Raw genomic sequence first — 24572 nt, forward strand, 5'->3', positions numbered from 1 at the left:
TCTTACGGTATCGACTCTCGGTTCGCAGAACGCCGCGGTGGCTGCAGATATTTTTTACCGCTGTAGCTCGGACGTATTCATACCGGTGTTTCGGCTTCGTGACGAGTCAATACAGCATTTAATGCAAACCGCAAATTTAAAATGCACGGTGATCATCTTGCCGGCGGAATATCTTTGCGCCTAATACTGGGAAAATTTTACGAGTGGTAGAGCGCACGTCTTATCTCACTACCAGCGCTATGTATTAGTAGCGACTAATCTCTACAAACGTAGTGTGCAAGCAGATTCAACGCCACTGCAACCGCATTCGGTACCACGCTGTTCGATTTCCAGGGAAACAATGCATAGATCAATGATAACGCGCAACGTAAGAAGGATAGCATGCACGGCTACCTACCTTTGGCACGAAAAACACGCGTCCGTCTGTCTTGTGGCGATGTGCCACTCTGCCGATTGCCGGGCGTCCGTTGGTCTCGGGGCAATGTGCCGACTTCCCGATGTGCCCGCACTTTAAAGCATTTCTCCTGACTACAGAGCGCGTTGTCGAGAAGGAACTTCGGCACTGCTTTTCACTGTTGTGCGGAAGCATCTGAAGACGGTATCCTCCAAAACTACGAATCACGACCGTCCGCAAACCAAAGGGACCACTGAGGTTCTGTTGCAGTAGGTTGCTGTTGAATTAGTTCCTCGCGTATGACGCATCATATCCGGCCCAGAAGTTCCTCCTTCGTTAATAGAGACTTTTAGTATTGCGGAAAATGCTTGCATTAGCGTTAGCGTGTTACGCACGCTAAATCTTTGCTGAACGCTGTTCGATAGAGTTTTAGTAAAGCGTAAGTCAACGATGCGCCGCTAAGCGCAAAACCATCTAGCTGCGAGTAGTCAAAGCAGCAAACTGAGCAGCTCGACTACCAAACTAGCCGTGTGGATCCACGCCAAGCCTTGAAACGAGCCTGCATGTCAAGCACTCGGGCCGAGGGTGCCACCATGTTTGCAACGCTAGAAACTTAGCGAGCGTTTAGCGTCTCCGCTATATTTGAAAAATAGCGGACGCACGCTACCCGCAAAACTGAAATAGCGTTCTGAGCATGCGCAGTCTGACCCCGCTATTTTATTGCGTTTAGCTTGGTGCCATTTCCGCAATACTAAAACTGTCTAATGAGCGCAATATAAAAGCGACATCACGAGGTAGTACAAGAAAAAGTCACTAAACGACGACTGCATCACCACAGAGATTCGCACGCAGCATAACACGACGCCATGTCTGTAAACAGCGATAGTGGCGACGCTACGGCCGCGGTGCCTGAACAGGTTTCAGTTTCGATTTCAAAATATCACCTACTAATTTACTTTTCTGGATGGTGTCAGGAAGAGCTCAGAATAATGTTCTAACGCGCCAACATGTAAAAGCAACGTGATATCTTAGTCTATTGATGCACCATGCAATATTGATGCACCATCCAGTGGACACGGCAACTCGGCCGTGACTATGTCGACTGACATACCGTTGTTCGTGCAGGTCTTTTCGGCCTGCGTGCTCTTCACTGCAGCTGATCATCTACATTGCGCGGACCATGGCCCCTGCCCGCAGGAGTTTGCGTCCGCTTGTGCACCGTGTTACCCTGCTTTGGAAAGCGAAGACTGCGCATTCCGTCCGGATCCTGATATCTGGATGGTACCGCCGCTGTCGCACGTGTACGTCAGCTACCGCGCAACCTTTGGGCGCACGATGACGTCAATGGACTCTGACGTGGGCTACCGCCCACCGCTTATAAAAGGAACTTCACCGGCCTCTTCCTTCAGTGGACACGGCAACTCGGCCGTGACTATGTCGACTGACATACCGTTGTTCGTGCAGGTCTTTTCGGCCTGCGTGCTCTTCACTGCAGCTGATCATTTACATTGCGCGGACCATGGCCCCTGCCCGCAGGAGTTTGCGTCCGCTTGTGCACCGTGTTACCCTGCTTTGGAAAGCGAAGACTGCGTATTCCGTCCGGATTCTGATATCTGGATGGTACCGCCGCTGTCGCACGTGTACGTCAGCTACCGCGCAACCTTTGGGCGCACGATGACGTCAATGGACTCTGACGTGGGCACACGCCCACCGCTTATAAAAGGAACTTCACCGGCCTCTTCCTTCAGTGGACACGGCAACTCGGCCGTGACTATGCCGACTGACATACCGTTGTTCGTGAAGGTTAGTAAAAAAAAATTGGTTTTCGTAGCAATTACCTCTGTTTCGTCGTGTTGCCGTGTCCACACATCCTTCGGAATTGCTTATGTGATTGTCTGTCAGTAGTGAGGATGTTGCTGTTGATATCCGGAGACGTTGAAGAAAACCCTGGTCCTCTGACTGACGAGATGCTTAAGGAACTACTCGAGACGCAGAAGACAATCCTGCATAAGCTTAATGAAATACAAGAAAAGCAGGCTTCCTCGGACACTAGTTTGCAACTTGTTGAAAACAGGATATCAACGATAGAAAATAAATTGCTGTCTCTGGATGAAACACGCGACAGGCTCACTAAAATTGAGAACTCAGCTATCAGGAATGATGCTAATTTGGCAGTGCTCGGACGTAAAGTTGATGATTTAGAAAACCGATCCCGGCGAAACAACATAATTGTTCGCGGAGTTGTGGAAGACAAGCATGAAAGCGAGGAAGTGCTAATGAAAAAAGTAAACGAGGAAATATTTGAAGGTATACTCAAACTAAAGCTAGGCTCTATTGAGAGGATTCACAGGCTTGGAAGGAGGATCCCGGGTTTGAACCGCCCGGTCATACTAAAGTTCATAGATTTCAGGGATAAGAAAAGAATACTAAATAATTGTTTCAAGCTCAAAGGCACCCAGATTAGTATTAGCGAAGATTATTCTAAAAGGATTGTTGAATTACGAAAGAAACTGTGGAACTCTTGTTCTGAAGATAGGAAAGGTGGAGCAAAAGTGGCATTGATCTTCGATAAATTGAAAGTTAATAATGTAATGTTCGGTTGGGATGAAGATAAAAATAAAAGGGTCAAGCTCGTGCAATCACCTGGTGCAAGAAACACCTGACAACCCCCCTCAAAAGAGGCAAAGTTTAATATTATTAATGTGAATGCCAGAAGCATCCTAAATAAGTTGGAATCCCTAGAGAGCATTGTGTTGGAGCATGAACCAGATGTTATGGGTATAAAAGAGACATGGCTGCGTAAGGATGTAAGTGACGCAGAGGTCACACCCCCTGGGTATTCAATCGTTAGAAGAGATCGGGAAGGTCAAGGTGGTGGCGTAGCATTCTTGATAAAGAACAGTGTACAGTTTGCTATTCTAGAGACCGAGAGAGCGATGGAAATGGTCTGGATCAAAACCAAGTTGGGTGAACGCAAAGTCCTTATTGGCTGTATTTACAGAGCTCCTAACTCACCTGTCGATGTTATTTTACACTTAAGAAAATTCATGGAGTCCAACATGCATCAAGGCAATAATATTATACTTCTAGGTGATTTTAACTTGGCCGGAATTTATTGGCCGACACTTTCACCGGGACAGACTGAGGTTTCGAGTTGTGACCAGCTTTTGGAGCTAGCTTTCTGTTTAGGCCTAACCCAGGTAGTGACAGATTATACAAGAATCTGTGAGACTAAATCTTCAATACTTGATTGAATCTTTCTGTCAAATTCTTTAATACCATATCTAGAAATATGTAAAACTGAGGATGGTCTTTCAGACCATAAAATGGTGCAACTATTTCTAAGCTTAGGAGCTGAACCATATCCATGTGCTCTTCATAAAACGTTTTTGAAATTTTCCTCTGCTAATGATGTTAGTGTGTTAGACATTTTAGAGCATTCATTGGACCATTTTGTTGATCTCTTTGAGTCGAAAACTAGTACAGATGATTTATGGGACTACTATTTTGAAACGGTCATGGATTGTATTAAAAATTACATACCAAAGTGCTATAAAAGAATTAAAAGGAAAAATCCTTGGATTACAAGGGAAGTGATACATCTAAAGAGACGATTAAGGCGGAAACGTGGGGACTGTTCGAGGTATCCAACCCCCGATAAGAAGAACTCAATTCAACGCATGAGCCAAGACCTGAAATGCCTTATAAAAGAATGTAAAGATAAGTTTTATAATGTTACACTTACGAAGTTCCTTAAAGAGGCGCCCCAGAAGTTCTGGCGTTATGTCAACCCATCCACAAAACCGTTATCTCCAGAATCCAGCCGTACAGCTACAATGCAAGCTGATAATTTTAATGATTACTTTACATCCGTTTTTACTAAAAATAATGGTCATATACCTCATGTAGCCAACACACCCGCTAGACCCCCTATTGCAGACATTGAACTCAATGAACAAGGTGTTCTAAATCTCTTGCTGAATATCGATATTAAGAAGAGCCCTGGTCCTGACGGCATTCCAAACGAGTTTTTGCGTAGATATGCAGAATGAAACTCTAAATACCTAACTAAAATTTTCAGTCCTCTGTTGATGGTGGTTGCTTCCCGGTAACATGGAAATGCGCAAAAATCATGCCTATACACAAAGGTGGCAGTACTGCGGAAGTGGCAAATTATAGACCAATTTCAATTACAAGCGCGTGTTCTAAGCTCCTCGAGCACATCATTTATAAACAACTAGTTTCTTACTTGGAAAAGTACAACTTATTTTTTCCTGGACAGCATGGTTTCCGAAAAAAGCTTTCAACAACCACCCAACTCATTGAAATTGTACATGACCTCTCTGAAACCCTAAACTCCCGTGGTCAAACAGACATAATCTTCCTCGACTTTTCGAAAGCATTTGACAAAGTATCCCATCCGAAGTTAATCACAAAAATTAATTCCGTATTTCAAAACCCCACCATCACTCAGTGATTTTCATCTTACCTTTCTTCTAGAGAACAATACGTTGAATTCGCGGGGTGCACATCACGCCCTTCCCGTGTTGTGTCAGGTGTTCCCCAGGGAAGTGTGTTAGGTCCTGTCTTATTTCTGATATTTATAAATGACTTGCCTAATAATATTAGTGTCCCTGTCAGACTTTTTGCTGATGATTGTGTGATCTATAATAAAATTCGAAACAGTAATGATCAGGCCAATTTACAATCTAGTCTGCAAAAAATTAAGAAATGGTGAGACGACTGGCAGATGGAACTGAACGCAGCTAAATCTGTTATGTCCATAATGAGAAAGAAAGAAATTTTGCATTTCCATTACAACATAAGTAGTATAAGCATTAGCAGAGTCGATAAACATAAGTATCTAGGAATAACGTTCACTTCTGACCTCAGATGGAATCAACACATTGATGCTGTATGTAGTAAGGCCAGCAAAGCGCTTTGGAGTCTAAGGCGGAATATAAGTGCGTCGACACCTGAGGTAAAAATCTTAGCCTATAAATCCTTAATACGTCCTATCATAGAGTATGCTAAAACTGTATGGGATCCCTACACTAAATCCAACCAACAAAAACTTGATAAAATCCAGAGGTTAGCATCAAGGTTCATATTTAACAAGTATCGCTACTGCCAATCCCCCACTGAACTTTGTAAGCTTGCCGACTTACCTACGCTAGATTTGCGTACCGGCTAGGTATGAGCGACTGAAACATATTTACCTTATCATAAATGGCCACTTACTTGTCGACAAACACAAGTACTTCAAAATCTCGACAAATGAAACATCCAGACATCGTCATAGCCAGTACATCACACCCCCTCAAGCCAGAAATGACTGTTTTAACCGAGAGGTATTGCAGAATGGAATGCGCTCCCCGACTCTGTCATGTCAGCCTCATGCGTTGAAGAATTTTTACAATGTGTACACGATATTCTTTTTGCCGCTAACTAATATGTATATCATAACTTTGTCAAAGGTGTATCTGTTCATATTCTTCTTTCGTATTTTGGGGGGGAATTTGCACAGTGCATAGAATTTAAACTGATTCACATCCCTGTTGAGACGTGTGCAGTTCTTCATTTACTTGCTTTTTTGGTGTCATACTGTATTATTGTATGTGTTCGTATCTTCCACTCCTGTAATGGCCCTTCATGGGCTGACAGTATTATTAAATAAATAAATAAATAAAATTGATTGTACACTATGCAATCAGTATTGGAGGGGTGGCGGAGTTATTTTGGTATCCAGGTTCAGTCCGAACTGTAGGCTTTCGTTACTAAATTTTTGTTTATTTTGGCGTTTTCTAACGCCAGTTCTTATGCATTTTGCGTAAGTTTTGATCGAACCTTTCGTCTGTAAAGTTAAACGCTTACAGTGAGACTTATAATCTTCTTTCAATACTAAACGAGCGAGGGAGCCGCCAGTGATTTCTTGTAGGGTCCGAATATTTCGCAGCGCCGGTTAGAAACAGATTGTGCCCTCACCGCTGCACTCTCCTTGCTCAAATTTTGCAGACTGATCGCATTTTGAGTCTGCTTCGTTTAGTATAACACTTACCGCAGTTAATTGCCTGGTTTGTTAGCGAAAAAAATGTCACAGTTTCGCCCTATAAGGGCGAAGAAATGAATGCGATAGCAACACAGCAATGTCATACGAAGTAAGGTGAGCGGCTTTGGTAGCAATATGAATTGTAGTAAACATGAGCTGATTAAGTAAGCAGGTGTGCTGCGGCGTAAGTAGACCGACATGAAGAGAGACTCGATGACCACGAGAAGGCGCGTGTGAAACGGTGGTGTTGATGAGAAGCGCTTCCCGTGGGCAGCGCGTGCGAAGGGACACACCTGTAGCGCTGCACTGCCGATCCGGGCAGCATTGCATGTGTAGCGTGCGTTGGAAAATGTGGCCCGACTATTACTAACTGAATGAACAAGCATGGTGTGAGCGCGCACAAACAAACATGAATAGATCACACTGAATGACTGCAGACAACGACTGTCAAAACGCTGGCAGTAAGCGCATACGCCGCAGTGGGCAAGGTACGTGCGGTCTATCGCTTCAACGGAAACTGAGCGGCGAATGCACAGCGCATACAAAGGTCAGAACCGTGTGAAGATAAGATACGGTGCGGGCGAGGGACGAGCGCGGTTGTTAGCAGAGTAAAAGTGCCCCCCCCCCCACGCTCCCTCCGGCGCTGGCTTCCCGGTTCCTTGCTTGCGAGTGGGAGATTGAGTGCGTTCGCTCTCCGTGATAGCGTGCGACCCCGCACGCTTACGCTCGGGCATACGGCGCGCGGCGAAGATTTAATCTATACGGAACCTCACGGCGACGGCGACGCCGACGGCAGAAATCCGGTTGAAGTGTCCATATAATTGCTATAGCAATCAAATGCAAATTTCCCTTCATTTTTGGCGATGCTAGCTGATCCACTGACGAGCTAGCATAAACTTGTGTCGCCGCCTGCCAGAAGCTGCAGAAAGCAGCTGGTTAAGGTGGTTTGCCGCCTGTTGCCCGCTCCTAGAACACGCGGCTAATCTGGCTGACCGGCTGCTTTCTGTAGCTGCCGGCAGGCGGAGACACAACTTTATGTTAGCGCCATCGGTGGAACAGCTCGCATTCCCATAAGCGAAGGCAAATTTGCATTTTTTTTCTTAGAAACCAGGCAGATAACTCCGGTAAGTGTTATACTAAAGGAAGCAGACCCCAAAATATGATCGTTCTGCAAAATATGAGCCAGAAGAGTGCAGCTGTGAGCGCAAAACCTTTTTTTTCTTTTTTCGAAGAAGCGCTGCGAAATATTCAGAACCGTGTATGTTGCAGTGGAGCGCATCTTCTTGATTACCGCAGCTCGGTGTCATTTGCCTCAACCTTGTTGTGCTTCCCGATCAAGCAGCCGTAGGTTTGCATGCCAATCGCCGCCGCAACTCGACACGATATACGAAGAAACACGATTGCTGTTTCCGTGGGTTGTATACATGCGGTGTACGATCAGGCGCGGTGTTCTGGCGGCGATCCGCTCAATTCCAGAAAACGCAGCTCTTTAGCAATGGGGGTAAAGTTCGTGGCAAGGCTGTGAGCAGTAGTGATTGCACTTACGGGCAAATTACAGTGCAAAGTACGAGTCCGCCGTAACAGTGACGGTATTAACCGACGCATGCAAATTATCAACCAATCTGCGTATCGCAATCCCTCCACGTCGCGTCGCTTGCAGCCGTCGCTCGCATGTATTTGTGGTTTCACCTGTGGTGTCACCAGCAAAGCAACCGGCTTGAGCGTTAGCGATCTCTTTGGCGTTGCTTGTCGACGTCGCGCGCATATCGTGCGACAATTGTGAATCACGCCCATTTCCATGCCAAGAATGCAGGGGACGCAAACAGCAGTTAGTGGCGTCTCGTACGAGTTCATTATTGAAGCTTTTAGCTTCGGCGCTTCGGCATAGTCAATTAATTGACATTTTCGTTAACGGGAACAGGGCATTTACATATCTTCCACCACTTCAGAAGTCATTAAGTTTCTCACTGTCTGTCGTGTTCTTTGCGAGAAAGTACCCAGATGCATTAGTAATTAATTTAATGAGAATATCCCAGAGTCATGGAGTCGCAACCATTAGGTGATTTTCTCGAATACGGTATCACTGTATTCGAGAAAATCCCGTGCGTACGTTCCAGCAATCAATAGCTTAATTGAAATACGGAAAACATATCTTGTTAATACATTCACCGTGATCACTACAGCAAAATCTACCAAGCGCATACGTATATATATACCGGGTGTTCAAAATTAAGCTTTAAATAAATTTTTAAATGGCCTGTGGTAGGTAGCATAATTCTTATCGCTGAGCTGGGTTGTTCGAAGAGGCGGACATTAGCAGCACGAGAAATCGAAACACATATTCAACTAATTAATAAAAATTGACTAATGAACATCTTAGTTAATTACTTTACGGCACAGATTGCAACTTACGAATTGTAACCATTGCGTTTGCAAGACACGTCCACTTGAAATAAATTTCCAGGATGACACCAGTTTCAAGATATTTCCCAAACTGTGGGACGAAATACATGGGCGTTCCAGTTACTTTTGTGCTTCCATGTACAAAACAGCATTTTGGTAAAGAAGTAAGTAGAATAACAGTGCATTTTGACAGCAAGTTCGATGGCACATATATCCAAACTGGTGTCATTCTGGAAATTAATTCCAAGTGGACGCCTGACAAGTTCACCGGCTGCAATTTGTAAATGGCAATATATGTTGTGAAGTAATTCACTAAGAAGTTCATTAGTGAAATTTTGTTAATTATAGTTAAATATGTGTTTCCATTTCTCGTGCTACTAATGTCTGCCTCATCGAATAACCCATCTTTCAATTGATAAGAATTATGCTACCTGCCACAGCACGCAACTTCTAACAATTCCGTAAAACAAAAATGAACACCCTGTGTAGCATTTGGGAATATGTAAATATACTTAATCTTGCAAAAATGCAAGCACGTTCCCAGCTGTTTGGCAGAGAAGGCAGTCATGAAAGAAGCTTGACTTTCCTGATACGCACTCTTCTCAATCATACGCTAATCAGATTCAGTTTCAAGACCATTCCACAGGCCATTTCCCTTGAGAAACAACCTAATGTTTATGTAGTAAAGAAAGAGGATGCAACCACCATTCGAGTAAAAACCAGGCATCACTCTCAAAATTTGGATGCTGGTAAGAACATTGAGCTTAACATGATGAAGTTCCAAAGAAGGTGTGACTGAAAGAGTTCAATCTAACTGATGGTAGAAAATTAACCACTTCCAATGTTGATTTAACTGCTTAAAGTGTAACACTCATACTTGAACAGAAGATTTGAATTTTTTGTGCAAGTATATGTCCGCCTCTTGAGTAGACTAGATCATGAACTGGAATTGTGCTATCTCCACAGGCAACCAAAACATTTATATCTTAATCATTATTATCTCCAAACTGGTGTCATCCTGATAATTCGTAGATCCGCCTTGCGAACTCAACGGCTGGAATTTCTAAATTGGAATATGGGACAATAGGTAATTAGTTAGAAACTTAATTAGTGATTTTTTCTTAATTGAATTGTTGATTATGCATTTATTTTTTGCAAGTAATGTCTGCCTCTTCGAGTGGACCAGCTCATTAACTCGAATTGTGCTATCTTCCACAGGCAACCTTTAAACATTTTTGAAAGTGTTCGCTGAAACACCTTGTATAGTCACCCATTGTCCTCCCACCATTCACCCAGTACACCCACCATTCACCCAACACACACACCATTCACCCACCATCCAACCAGTACACCCATCATTCACCCATCATTTGCACAGGTCGCCCAGTATGTATTCCACCGTCCACCCAGTACACCCACCATTGAGACGAGTCACCCAGTAGGTATTCCACCGTCTACCCAGCATCTACCCAGCACCATCTATATCGCCCACAATCCACCCAGCATACCCACAATGAATTCCATCATGCCCAGCAATATATCCAGCGTGCCCAGCACATTTCCCGGCATACCCAGCATAAAGTCCAACGGCGATGAAATCGTCGCCGCGCGCCGTATGCTGTAAGTGCCAGTGAAAGCACGCGAGTGACGCGCGATTTCACGGGAAGCGAATGCACGGCGGCGAGCAAACGCGACTTCTTCCGTCGCGCGAAAGGCCGTGGGGGGACGGGAGGGAGGGGAGGCGACGTTTAGCTGCGGCACCAAATGCGTATTTATAGAAAAACGTTGCGAGGCGAGAAAGTGGTAAAGACTTCCGACGCTGCTCGACGAGTGTCCCGTCCTGATCTCGACGAAAACCTCTAAGCCGCCTCCAGAGGCACTGGCAACAGTCACCAACGCCGCACGCGTTCGGTACGAACGCGGGCAAAACGCGGACGGCGTCGACAACCGTTCTGCGCTGCTGGTGCTTCTACATGTCCAAGTTTATACAACTGATAGAACTATTATCCTTACTCCGTATAGCTCTCTACTAATTTGCTATTGCAATTGATGCTTCGCCTCTCGGGAGAAACTGCGACATTTTAACGCGATAGCGTTTAGGGGCCCCGTGTTGCAGAAAATCCGGCGTCGGCAAACGGCGTCTGATTGCGGGTGGCGGAGAAAATTATCCAACCACATCGACCGCGCAGGCCCTCCACGTGGTGCAAGGTTTTGGTGAACAAAAATTGAATTTATCACAGTGAAATTCGTCAGAAAAATTGTAAAGTACGACTCTACCATTCGGCGTCGGATTCGCCGTTGGATTGTTTACCAATCGCCGTCGGATTGTAATTTGAATGTACGAGAAAACCTAATTCTGCTACGCGGAAACTCAAACATTTCTACCAGAGCTGCGCACATCGGGGCAATAGCAAACAATTAATAAAATAATAAAAAAGGTGCTAGGGCCATGACATTTTAATGTAAGACAACTTATATTGCCCCTCAAAAAACGTCTTTCCAGCAATGCATTTCAGTTTAAAAGTGAAGCCTACTTTAAGGGGATCGGTGTAAGCTTGGCCTTTGTAAGCTGGCTTTCCCACGTTCAGTGTTGCAGTGAATGAAGCCTACTTACCCTATACGCGAACGATGCGATGCGAACGGGTCCCGATACCGCTATCGCGTTCAAGGCGAAGCTTAAGCGTCCTCCAACTCTTTTTATTTTTTCTCTACGCAATTTGTCCAGTCCTTCCTACACCGCTGTGACGCGCTGGGGCGCAGCGCTACATCCTTCGGCGGCTGCCCGAGTCACACAGTGTGTGACAACGGTCTCGCCATCAGCCCCACCCCCCACCGCTTGAGGCAAGCGCTGCTCCGCCCCCTGCCAAGAAGGACCAGCAGACCTCTGGGCCTGCGGATCCCAGGGCCTCTGCCCGTGCAGACAAGCCCGAAACACCACCGAGTGTGCCCGCCGAGCGGGCGTCATCCAGCGTCTCTGAAGAGGCGATGATTGCAACGAGCACTACTCCGGGGTCTCAGGCGTCGAAAGAACGGCGTAGCTCCGTGGAGCGTGCCAGGAAAAAAGGAAAACTTCCGTATCACGGGGTCAGGCCCCGTGAGCGAACTTAATGGCTCTTGACATACTGCACAGAACACTACCAATATGACTACACAGATAACACATTGGAATATGAGAGGTCTACTCCACAATCTGGAGGACATAAATGAACTCCTACATAAGTTTAATCCAAGGTTGCTGTGTGTGCAAGCGCCACACCTCAATTCTGCACTTTCTGCGGCAATATGTCATTTACCGCAAAGACCGTAACGACGCTCCCGCTTCATCGGGCGGTGTGACCATAATAGCAGATAAGGCCTGTCAGCATTTACAGCTGCAAACGCCCCTTGAGGCAATTGCAGTCAGAGCAGTGCTGTTTAATAAGCTATCACAATTAGTTCTCTATACATCCCTCCCAGCTGTCAACTTTCCAAAATAGAGTTCCAAAGATTTATCGCAGAATTTCCCGAGCCTTATATTCTAGTAGAAGATTTAAATGCACCTCTTTGGCCAGATTCTCGTTGTGATGCGAGAGGGCGCTTAGTAGAAAACGTCCTCTTCTCCACAAGTGCATGCTTACTAAATAATAAAGATCCCACATTCTACAACGTGGCAAACAAAGCCTTCTCATCTAGTGGCCCTTTTCACGGCGATCCCGATAGCGCTGCCATGTTTGTTCACGTGGTGACGTGTCAATTGCGTGCCTCAGCAGCCTCCGATTAACGATGGGTGTACATGACGCCGGTGCGGCTCTGCAAACCTCGGTGGATATCGTAGACGGTGACTGGATGGACGACACGCGACGCCACACCTTCATAGGACATGTTCGGAGTTCATTACGCTTTGTACAAATGGACTCGTACTAAAATCGGGGCTAAAATGTATTTCAAGCTATCTTATAACTTCCCCCTTATGAATTAAGTGTTAGTGTGTTTAGCTCTTCGTTCTTAATTTAGGAAATACCTTAAGGAGCGGCTTCTCACGTTTGTGACTCTGTAAAATTTCCCGGGCGGTCACCATCTGATTGTTTATTTTCTGCCTTGTCGCTCGCGGTTGTGCTCAGTTGCGATAGATTTGTTGTTGCTGCGCACAAGGCTTGTAACGCAGATGTTCTGTACGTTGTAATTTCTTGTAGAAAATACGTATAAAATAAAGCTTGGAATCATCTCCGTGACTGTGCGACTACAGAGAACATTATCAGCTTTAAGAAAATAAAGTCTGGGGGTATAAGAACGTGTCGCCGTGCAAAAGGGAAAGCTGGCAAAGATCCCGCATTAATTCTTATACTGACGAACGCGGACAGCCTGGAATATGGTTAACAAAAAAAAGCCGGCATATTGTTATGATGCGGAAGTTACATATAAAGATGTATTTACACTATTTACAAGAGAGACAAAGATACATAAACAAGATGGCTGTCGAGACCGAGTCCACCTCTACACGTCCAATCGTCTTCTGACTGGCGCCACTCTCGGTTGCACCGTAACCTAATCTCTGCCTGTAAAGGCGCCGTCTCGGCGCTAACTAGAAGGCAAAGTAAGGCTTCAGCCGGGACACATGCAGAACGTCAGTGGGACCACACGAATACAGCGGAGTGATCTCGTAGTCTACATCGCCAAGCTGACGCAATATCGTGTAGGGCCCTGTGTAGCGCGGCATCAGATTTTCAGACAAGCCAATGCGGCGACATGGTGTCGGGCCATAGGAGGACAACGGCGCCAGGAGGAAATCGACCATCCTGATGTCGGCTGTCGTACCACATCTTCAGCGCGGCTTGAGATTCAGCCGGGATTCGGCCATCTGGCGTGCCATGTGCAGCCCGGGCGAAGACGTCTTGGGCATATTCAGTGGGAGTGTTCGTCGAGGAAGGAAGCAGTGGTGTCAAAGGGCACAGTAGGTTGGCGGCCAAACAGAAGGTAAAATGGTGAAAAGCCAGCGGTCTCGTGACGGGACGAATTATAGGCGGAGGTCACGAAGGGTAACGTGCTGTCCCGATCACTGTGGTCGTCAGAAAAGTACATAGACAGCATTTCTGTCAATGTGCAATTGAGCCGCTTCGTGAGTCCTCTTGTACTCGGCACAAGAGGGCTCACGGCAGAACAAGAGCACAAGCTCGGCAGCAAAACAGGAGCGAAGGAGCTCTTCAACAACTCGGGACAAGAAGATGCGGCCACGATCAGTGAGGAGCTGCCGGGGTGCGCCGTGATGGAGGATGATATCATGTAAAAGGAAATCCGCCACCTCTGTTGCACAGCTTGTGAGAAAAGCTCGCGTGATCGCGTACCGGATCGCGTGATCAGTCGCGACAACGACCCACTTATTGCAAGATTTCGACGTCGGAAAAGGGCCGAGAAGATCGAGACCGACTCGAAAGAATGGTTGTGAGGGCACATCGATGGGGTGAAGGCGTCCAGCGGGCAGCAGAGCAGGTTTTTTTGCGGCGCTGACAGAGCGCAGAGGCTGCAACGTAGCGGCTCACAGAGCGGTACAGGCCTGGCCAGTAGAAGCGGTGCCGTACGCGGTCGTACGTACGAGAAACACCGAGATGGCCTGCAGTAGGTGCGTCATGAAACTGCTCAAGAACAAATGTCCGGAGATGGCGTGGGACGAGGAGTAAAAATTCTGGTCATTCAGGGCATAAGCTGCGACAGTAGAGAACGTCGTCGCAGAGTACGAACATGTGCAGCCTGAAACGATTGATAAGAACACGTAAGCAGTAATCACGCCGTTGTTCAGTGGCAATGTCACGCAGGTCAGAAATGGCCAGTACGCAAGCGTCGATGTCATGCATATCATATTGAGGGTGGTCGACAGGATGGCGGGAGAGGCAGTGCAAGCGGCCGGACTTGTATAAAACAGCAAATGAATATTCTTGGAGCCGTAGTGCCCATCTACCCAATCGTCCAGTGGGGTCTTTAAGTGACCTTAAGGTCTTTAAGCAAGCACAAGGCATGATGATCGGCAACCACGGAAAATGTGCGGCCGTACATGTATAGGGGCAGAATTGGCTACTGCCCGAACTAACGCAAGGCACTCCTGTCCAGTAATTGAAAAATTCCTCTCGGCGGGTGACAGGAGGCGGCTGGCGTATGCAATTACGCGCTCTTCGTTACGCTGCCATTGAACGAGTACAGCCCCAATTCCATGGCCACTGGCATCCGTGTGAAGTTCAGTGGGGCCGATGGATCATAATGAGCCAGTAATGGGGAAGCCGTTAGCAAGCGTACGAGGGCGGAGAAGGCTTTGATCTGAGCAAGGCCCGATGTGAAAGCAACGTTCTTCTTAAGTAAGTCGGTGAAATGGCGAGCGGTTTCGGCGAAAATGAAACGACGGAAGTAGGAGCAGAGTCCAACAAAGCTGCTTACGTCTGCGGTGGAAAACGAAACAGGAAAGTTTTGGACAGCGCGAATCTTGTCAGGGTCGGGTTTAACGCCAGTGGCACTGACGAGATAGCCAAGAACGGTAATTTGACGACGTCTAAAGTGGCACTTGGATGCGTTCAATTGCAGGCCGGCGCGTCGAAAAACAGCAAGAATGGCCGATAGACGCGTTAGATGACTCACGAAAGTTGAATAGACTATCACATCGTCTACATAACACAGACATGTGGACCATTTATAGTCGCGAAGTAAGGAATCCGTCATTCTTTCGAAGGCTGCCGGGACATTACAAAGGCCGAACGGCATATAACCTTGAATTTATAGAGGCCGTCAGGTGTGACGAAGGCAGTTTTCAAAGTCAAAAATGTCGCGGTAAGTTTCCAAGAGACGGCGGAGGTCAGCAGCTTTTGCAGAAAGAAAGTCAGGCGCAATCATCTTGCTAAGATCGTCTGTGACAAGAGTAGGTGAATCGGTGGTTCTTGTGGAGGGCGACGGAATTTCGGCGTCAAAAAAGCCACTACCTTGCTATCGTTGATAGGCAAGATGTCGTCCAAAGACATGCATCTGGGAACAATTTGATGTCAGCAGTTAAAATTAAGGAGAGGGAGCGAAGTCCGATTGCCTGTGATAGTGACGACGGTATGGGCAACGGCCAAATTTTTTTCAAGCAGTATGGGACATAGCACATAGACGCCGTCAGGAACATATGGAAACGACAATACAGCGACGTACGTAGTGGCTTGAGGTGGCAGGCGGATATCCTCGCGAGAGCTTAACCACGATGGTGTCACTGGTGGACTATAACAGCCATGGGTCAGTTCAAGCTGAATGATAGTAGACGCGCAGTCAAAGATGGCTGAATGGGGCGATAAAAAGTCTAAGCCGAGTAGACGCCGTAGGGGAATTGTTCCAAAGCGGCAAACAATACAGTGCTTAGGCGCCCCGCAATGTCAATGCGAGCAGAGCACATACCAAGCATGGTAGGCGTTGCGGCGACGCGGAGGGTGCATGATGCAGCGGGTGTGAGAACTTTGTTGAGGTATCCGCGCAATTGGGAACTCATCACGAATATGTGCGCGCCAGTGTCAGTGAGTGCTGGGACACGAGACCGTCATTGACTACAATATTTCCAATACATCACATTATATACACAGATTCATTTCTAAGATACCAGCGACAAACAGAGCTACTGCATCTGCGTCGGAAAGGCACGGACAATGAAGTATACAATGGTCCATTTAACATTGTGGACTTTCAGGCTTCACTGAATTGTTGTAACAAGTCCGCTCCAGGATGTGACAGAATACTGTATGAAATAATCAAACACTTACACCCTGAAAAGCACAGGACACTACTGTCACTGCAACAAGACGGCAAGTTAGAACAGCGCAAACAAGACACGGACAAAAGGAAGGAAAATCGACAACACGGCGCTGACTCTCAACTGATATTTTATTGAAGGATCGTCTAATACCCCTGTCACACGGCACGTGTAATGTCAGTCGCAGCGAATGAGATTACGTGTTAATGACATTTTTGTTGCTTCTACACGGGCATAGCGAATGACATTCACAGCAAATGGCATTCGCCCATTGAATGAGTTTCCCGAACTCATTCGCGCGCGACTTGTGTAATCTCGACGACAGGGGCTTGGCAAAAGGTTACAATAACGATAACTTAAAACAAAATAGAATTAGGGTAAAAGTTCTTATTATTTGCAGTTATAAATCTTGTAAAGATTTTATGACGTACAGCATGCCAGTTGAAGCGGTTTGTGCATTATATTCTTGTTCCCAGACTCCGGCAGGACGTCATCAGCAGTTATCACCACTTATCAGTACCTCTTGTCGGCCATGTTTAGAAACGCTTGTTCATTCCCGTCTGCATGTTGTTTTTCTGCGAAGTGGTGCCGCGTTAACCCTTGTACCAACCATGGAAGGCAACCGGGCAGCTTCGTCAGCAGAAAATGAGAAGCACAAAACCCACTGGAGCGACGACGAGACGCGCGCGCTTTTGAAAGTCTGGGAGGACCACCTCAGTGACTTGCGCAAGACGAAGCGCAACCTGAAAGTCTACGTCGCCATAGCCGAGTGCCTGCGTGCGCAAGGGGTGGAGAAGAGTGTGAAAGACATTAAAAGCAAGATGGAAAATTTGGGAAACCGGTACCGGTAAGTGAACACTTCCGTACAAGGCCAAACTCCTCGCGTGCATGCTGTTTAGTTGCTAAGCTGCGCACACGCTCAGCCGCACATGCAGGGAGGTGCGACGCACGCACAATGTGCACGCGTATCCCGTCTCCCCTCTAGTCCGGCCATGGCACACGCAGCGAAGTACGCTGTTAGTGGATAATAGACTGAAAGGCGCGAATGTCGCTTGATTTTGTGTTGGGCGAACCCCCGTTCGGACTGGGCAACTTATGCTGGGCCGCCACGCGTTATAACAGGCACATGATAAGAAACATGCTTTCGATGCGCCCTTCACGCGGCGCTAATTAGAAACGATGTGTCTTCATTCTGTATATGCATTTTTTTAAGATTTCGTAGAGTGGTACATCGTAGTGATTTGAGCTTTTACTACAGCAGGGCTTGCAAACGCTTCCTAATGCAGCTGTGCGTAGTTCTTGGTTGCAGAATTTTTTTGACTTTGCACCCTAGGTACTAGTACTTTTCCCAAGGCATTTTTGCATTCTTTGCGTTTCTCGTGCCAAATATTCCTGCATGTCGACTGCGTGGTTTAAGTAGAAAACAAGCAAATGCATACTTTTTTCAAAAGCACTGTCGTCTAGAAATATTTGCTAACGCTGCTCTCACCTTGACTAGATGAACGTGAAGCAGTTGTAATAGCAGAAGTAACGAAAGGAGCATAATTGCAATGCATTGTTGGGCAGATATAGCTTACGGACTGCATGCTTTGAAAGGGTACTACTACTAGCAGTAACATAGTACAAGTCTCTGAAGATTATGCCATAAGTTTCTTGCAGGAACCTCAGCCGAAAGACGACCGGACAAGGAGCCATTACGTGGAGATTTTACAAGGACATTTCTAGGTTCCCTGGCAGCCTGCCAATGAACGACAGCAGCCTCACTGAAGAAACGTGTGGCGAAGACGCCACTGTTGAAATAGTAAGTACATATTTTGTAGCATGCAGGGATCCTGTGCAACCTGCGTACGAAAGACCTGTTTTGTTTTGTATCACTTACCAGGAAGAAGGCACACTGATTTAGTGTGTTCCGTTGTTGACATCACATGCGGCAAACATGACTTGTTTATCAATTCATTATGCACAACTGCTGTTGTGGCTGGGTAAGAATGTCAACATGAATTCACACTTGATGGTGTACCAACATGAACATTGTGTGGCTGCAAGATGCGAGAGTATATGTAGAATATTTATTATAGAAACGGGTAATACGCCTACTCAGCTTGTGAAGGCTGCATGCGACAGGTAGTTGCTTTTCGCTTCTGTGGTAACAACCAGAACACTCATTGCAAACAGTCTCTTTACAAATATGTTCACATGTGCTATATTCTCTTTCATTTTCTCAGATTATTCATAGTATGGAGCACGGGCCGTTGGGCGAAGAAGACTCCCAGCCACCTCCAGCACCACCAGATGAATGTTCACATAATACAACTTCATTATACTCGCCCTCATCACCATACAGCACAGACGACTGTTGGGCCCAACCACAGGCAGAAGTAAACAGCCAGCAAAACAATCAAACGAGCAGGCGCACCACACAAAAGACTCTCCTAGCGCAACTAGTCACTACGAACCGGCAGTTGTGTGCTGACCTAAACGAAAGCAGGAAGCAAGAGTTGGAGCTACGGCGAATGGAACTTGACATTGTGCGCGAATCAACAGCTACAGAAAAACTGTTGACTGACGAGCTCGTGAAGTATTTGGCAAAATAAAGCATGGTGTTTGAGCTGCTTGTGGTCAACTATGTTCATTGGGATCGTTTCCAAAAATACTCTGCAAGCTCAGCACTTACATCCTCGCCTTCGCCAATGCATGCATCAGAATTGTGCAGGGGCTGCTTGTACATTTCGTTGAAGGTGTACACATCCTGTATCCACTGCTCATCCACATGATCTCGAAAGCATTCGCAGATGTTGTGTAAAGTGCAGGATGCCCTAATGGCCAGTTTGGCATTGGACAGTTTGCATTCCATTCTCTTCAGAATGAACCAGAAGCGTGCTTTCACTCGGCCGAATGCGTTTTCCACAATGCGCCTCGACTTTGACAGGTTGTAGTTGAAGATTGCTTGCTTAGAACCACTTGGGGCATTTGCATATGGTTTCATTAAATGCGGTGTCAGCGGAAATGCTTGGTCAATAGCATGATGGGTAGTACAGGCACTCCTTCAATCACTGACACCGGAGAGTTGAAGTGATCACTCTCCACTATTGTCTTCAATCTTGACCGTCCGTAAACATGGGCGTCGTGGCATCTACCCGGGCTCCCCACGTTCAAGTACAAGAAGCGGTAGCGGTGGTCGGCAACTGCAAGCAGTATGATGCTGTACCTGCATGAAATAATTGTTTGCCAGCAGTGTGGAGAAATTATCCGAAGTGAATTAAAAAATTAAACATTCTATTAACATCACGTTTCAGGGTATTAGCAGCTGCATACATATAAATATTTGAATTCGTACAGGTTTTATAAGATATAAATTTTGTCACCTTCAAACAAAACTTTCTTTAACGATGGTTTTTAAATTGACAATCTCTTCGGTGGAATAATTTCATACTGAAGCTACTAGCATTTTAGTATGGGCTGGCAAGTATCCTGAACATGTTTACTACACGATTGTGAAGGAAGAAATATAAGGTATAGATTCTACTTCCTGAATGCTATTCAAGGAAAATAACGAGGTCTTATGCGGCACTAATCACAAGCAGAGAAAAGCATTCTCACATATTTAAATAAAAGTGCCGATATGAAAGTGTGTTTTTTATTGTACGAGCTGCATATGCCTGAATATCCCAAACTTCACATTTTTAAAGAAAGCTTAATTCCTTGGCACGTGCTTTCACTTCTACTTACTGATTTTCCAATAAAGTACATTTATTCGTAACGCAGTTTTCAATTATTTGATGTTTTGTCCTGACCCTGTGCTGCTACCACATATAAAGGCAACGTAAAAAAGCGTACCATCCCTTGTAGTTATAGTAGTCGACTGCATCTTTCTTGGGCGGAGATATGGGAAAGTGGCAGCCGTCTAGTGCACCCATGGCCTGCGGGAAACTAGTTACGGCGTGAAACTCGCGCATCTGCTCGGCAATTTCCTCCTTCCGTGGCATGCGCACCCAGGTGCCTTCATGAATGTCCACAACTGCTCGGCAAAACTATCTGTACACAATGTTCACAGTAGATCGGCCGATGCCAAACAGGTGTGCAATCGTACGATCTTCGGCGCTGGAACAGAAGCGGTACAATCCCACGGCTACGCGTTTTTCCGCGCTAATTGGCTTGCGCATGTTGGTGACCTGACGCTCCAAGACGCACTGCAATGATATAACCAGGTATCTGAATGTGGAAGGGTTCACGCGGAACGCCTGCTTGAAATTAACTTCACCCCGGTGAGGGAGAGTGTCCTCAAACCAATTTTCGTTTCTTAGGAAGCACCATCGTTCTCGGATAATCCCTGGCGAAGTGGCAGCCCAAACAGCGGCCAACGTCACCGTATTGGCTTGCAGACGCAGCTCCAAATCCCTCGTTGTCCTTGCGCATGCCTCAGTAGCAAGCTTGATCCGCTTCAGCCGGTTTCGACGCTTCATCCTCAACAGCTGGAGAACAATTAATGCTTGTTTGCATTGCTCGTCATTTGTCACTGTCATAAACTCGACAACGCCAACTGCGGATGGAATCGTAAGCGGCTTTGAGCCAGTCTTGCTTTGGATATTTATAAGCATTTCTTTTCCACTAATGCTGTCGTATGGCTTTGCAATATATTTTCAAATAACCTTCCAATGTTTATCATTGCATTACTTACAAAATAGTAAAAATATGTAAATAAATAGCACGATTTCTCCGGTTTCTTTATCATAGCATCCTGCCGATAAACATTGCCATCAATTGCGAATGCCATTTTGTTTACCCGTGTAGACTGGGAACGCAAGACCGCAATGACATTCGGTATGAATGTCATTTACTGCAAATGACATTACATGTGCCGTGTGACAGGGGTATAACATATTGTCACGTAGTAGTGACGCTGAAGAAAACACTCATAAAAGTGTGTACGGCGAAACTAGTTGTTTATTGGGCGAACCTGTGCCCACAAAAGCAAGCTACACTCAAAGCACAACGATAGCGGCGAACACAGTCGGCGATCGTCTAAATCTGATCAGCGGCGAAACGCGTCTGCTTTTATACCTGAGTCATCGAAGGTTCCAGATTAATCCCTGATGCCCGCGGGTCTTCCAGAAAGTTCTAGACAATTCGCGTCGGTCATACAATCAGATAACATAAGCGTCGGTGAAAACAGGCAACGGAAAGAAGTAGAGATGGGCAAAACGGCTCACTTTAGTGAGCGGCTCGGAACGGCTCAGCTCCAGTGGCGCACCGACGGGGGGGGATTCGGGGGTTGTAACCCCCCCCTGAAGCCGACTTAACCCCCCCTTTTGTTTAACCCCTTTTCTTTCCTTACGCATTTGAGTGCTGCAACTAAGATGTAAGACGCGCAATCGTCTGCACACTCGCAAAAAGCGCATTTTTTTGACAATTTCCAGTGAAGAAATCGAAATTAGTGCTGTTTAGATGGTATTGGCAAACAGAGATCCTGGGTGCGCTACTGCTCAGCTCACTGAAGTGAACCGGTTCATTTGAACGGCTCACCGGTTCACTTAAACCTCTAACCTGCGTTATGCATATTCTATAGTTATGTGGCTCTGAAAAAAAAACGATATATGCATAATTTAATAAGTGTTATTGGTATTTTCGCTATGTTCAGAGAATATTTTTACATATATTAAAAGCGTGAATTTTTAGTTGTAATGAAGCTTTCTTTTCTGGTATTGGGGATAAAACACTTATGATACTGTGACAGGCAGAATGCGACATACTTTTTTCAGAAAAAAATGTGTAACTTCATCGTCATTGCAGAAGCTTGTCCGTTTTTGTGGTACTTTAAATTCAACTTTTGTCAAACTAAGAACCCAAAATGACTGTACATTATGTTTCAACTTTATTCATTTATTCACATACGTACGTTCACTATAATATGAGTAAACTGTAACGCCATGCAAAATGAATGTAGAAATCATTTCTTGAAGTAAATTACAAAAATCATACGAAAGATCCACAAAACTGCCGCACGTACCTTTCGTTTTTTTTTTTCTCTCTCTCTTGAGTGCACGCGCGATACTGGCGATCACGCCATCATACGCCAGGACAAAAAAGAAAAGAAAAAAAAGAAATGGAGTTCTATTTCAACACAACATATCATATTGGCCTCGTTTTAATGACGCGCTAATGATACACGCTCAGGAGGAGGAGGAAACAACTTTATTTTGTTAATTTGCTTAGTGAGGGGTGGCTACCAGGTGGTGCCTTACAGCCACCTCCTCAGCTCTTTTGATGGCCCGAAGGTGAACCTCCAGGTTCGGGTTCATGAGTATCGCTTCCCACGCTTCAGGCGAGGGAGCGGCCAGGAGATCTGGTGGGGGGAGATCTTCTCTGCAGTCCCAGAGAATATGATTTAAGGAGGCTATGGACCCACATAATGAGCAGTGTAGGTTTGTCAAATCAGGGTAAAAGTGTGCGTATATTTGTGGGCTGGGAAAGGAGTGCGATTGGAGTCGGCGCCAGGTGACTTCTTGTCCCTTGGTGAGCTTGGGATGAGGTGGGGGTTTTGTCCGTCTTGCGAGGCGGTAGTATTGGGCAATTTCGTGGTATGTGGTCAGTGGCTCGCTGACCAGGTCCCCTGGGTCAGAGACGGGACCCACCGCTCGGCTGACAAATCCTCGAGCACACTGGTGGGCCGCCTCGTTCCCCGGGTTCCCTGCATGAGCCGGGACCCATATCAATTCAATTGGGGTGGGTTCTTGACTATCTTGTTGTTTAGGGGAGAGTAGGGGATGCAGTAGTCGTAGTGTGGCTGGGGCCACGATTCCACGCTCAGAAAATGCACTGAAGTGAATATCATGGGCGACATTTTCATGACTGCACTAATTAGCACAAATCAAGGCCAGGACGTAAACTGTACGTTCGCCTGTTGTCTTTAAAGACATAAAAGACCATCTTCGAAGTGTTATTGGACCAGCGCACGATGTGCGATCGGTGAGAGTCGTGCGTCATCGTTCGAACAGCAGCAGGCAACGAACGGTACCATCCTTTCCAATTAAGACTTCTTTACTTCTTCCCTCGGTGGCATCGGGTGCCACACCATAAGATGCACAAAAAACGAAGGGGACTGCTGCGCACACCACACACTGCGAGCAAGTACCAGTAACGCGAGTCGGCCCACACTGGCCACCATTCGTCGGTCAGAAATCGAAAAAGATCGAAACCCAGCAGAAGACCCAGCTCTGACGGAAAGGTTCGACACGGCTCATTCAAGGAGAGAGAACCGGTTTCCTCATTACGAAAGAACCGCCGCTCACTTACTGAACCACGGCTCCCTCGGTCTTCAAAAGAGCGACCCGCTCCTGAGCGCTCAGGAGCGAGCCGGGTCTTTTGAAGAGCGAGGGAGCCGTGGCGAAAAGAGCGGCTCGCTCGCTCCTGAGCGCTCAGGAGCGAGCCGGATTTTTTGAAGAGCGAGGGAGCCGTGGCGAAAAGAGCGGCTGGCTCCTGAGCGCTCAGGAGCCAGCCGGATCTTTTGAGCCGCTCTGTTGAAGAGCGAGGGAGCGGTGGTTAAGTAAGTGAGCGGCGGTTCTTTCGTTCTTCAGCCGAATGCGAGGGGGTGAAGGCGACCCTTGCGAGGAACGGCGGTAGGGCAGTTGCTTTCTCGTACCGCTAATGGCGTGGAAGTCGCACCCAGCAGGAGACCCGGCTCTGACGGAACGCATTGGCACGGCTCTCTGAACGCGAGAGAACTGGTTCCCTTTCTCCAAAAGAACCGCCGCTCATTTTTACTGAACAATCACTCACTCGCACTTTAAAAAGAGCCGCTCACAAGATCCGGCTCGCTCCTGAGCGACTCATCTCTAGAAAGAAGCATCGATAACGTACTAGAAACTTCCGATACAGGCGCGTCCTGCGCCAAGCGATAACGTTTAACATTTGTTAGCCGGTGGAAAGCGGCCACCGGTGAAAGATAAACATGTATACGTGTCAATACCCTCCCCTTAAAAAGCATCGTC

The 24572-nt window shown here is 46.5% G+C and overlaps 1 protein-coding gene across 1 annotated transcript; it reads left to right on the forward strand.

Moving 5' to 3' along the window:
• Positions 1–17117: 17117 nt before the first annotated feature.
• On the forward strand, positions 17118–19178 carry LOC125940297 (uncharacterized). The gene is made up of 3 exons (XM_049656327.1): positions 17118–17431; positions 18244–18385; positions 18810–19178. Exons 1-3 carry the CDS (start codon positions 17196–17198, stop codon positions 19176–19178), a joined length of 747 nt encoding a protein of 248 aa, XP_049512284.1. The 5' UTR covers positions 17118–17195.
• The last annotated feature ends 5394 nt before the right edge of the window (positions 19179–24572 follow it).

Source organism: Dermacentor silvarum, chromosome 9, assembly GCF_013339745.2.
Source record: "Dermacentor silvarum isolate Dsil-2018 chromosome 9, BIME_Dsil_1.4, whole genome shotgun sequence".
Taxonomy (NCBI): domain Eukaryota; kingdom Metazoa; phylum Arthropoda; class Arachnida; order Ixodida; family Ixodidae; genus Dermacentor; species Dermacentor silvarum.

Excerpts from the sequence above, each read along its gene's own strand:
- LOC125940297 (XM_049656327.1), top strand. The coding sequence starts at position 17,196 with ATGGAAGGCAACCGGGCAGCTTCGTCAGCAGAAAATGAGAAGCACAAA. Across the intron at positions 17,432-18,243 it reads AATTTGGGAAACCGGTACCG|GAACCTCAGCCGAAAGACGA; the intron begins GTAAGTGAACAC and ends AGTTTCTTGCAG. Across the intron at positions 18,386-18,809 it reads AAGACGCCACTGTTGAAATA|ATTATTCATAGTATGGAGCA; the intron begins GTAAGTACATAT and ends TCATTTTCTCAG.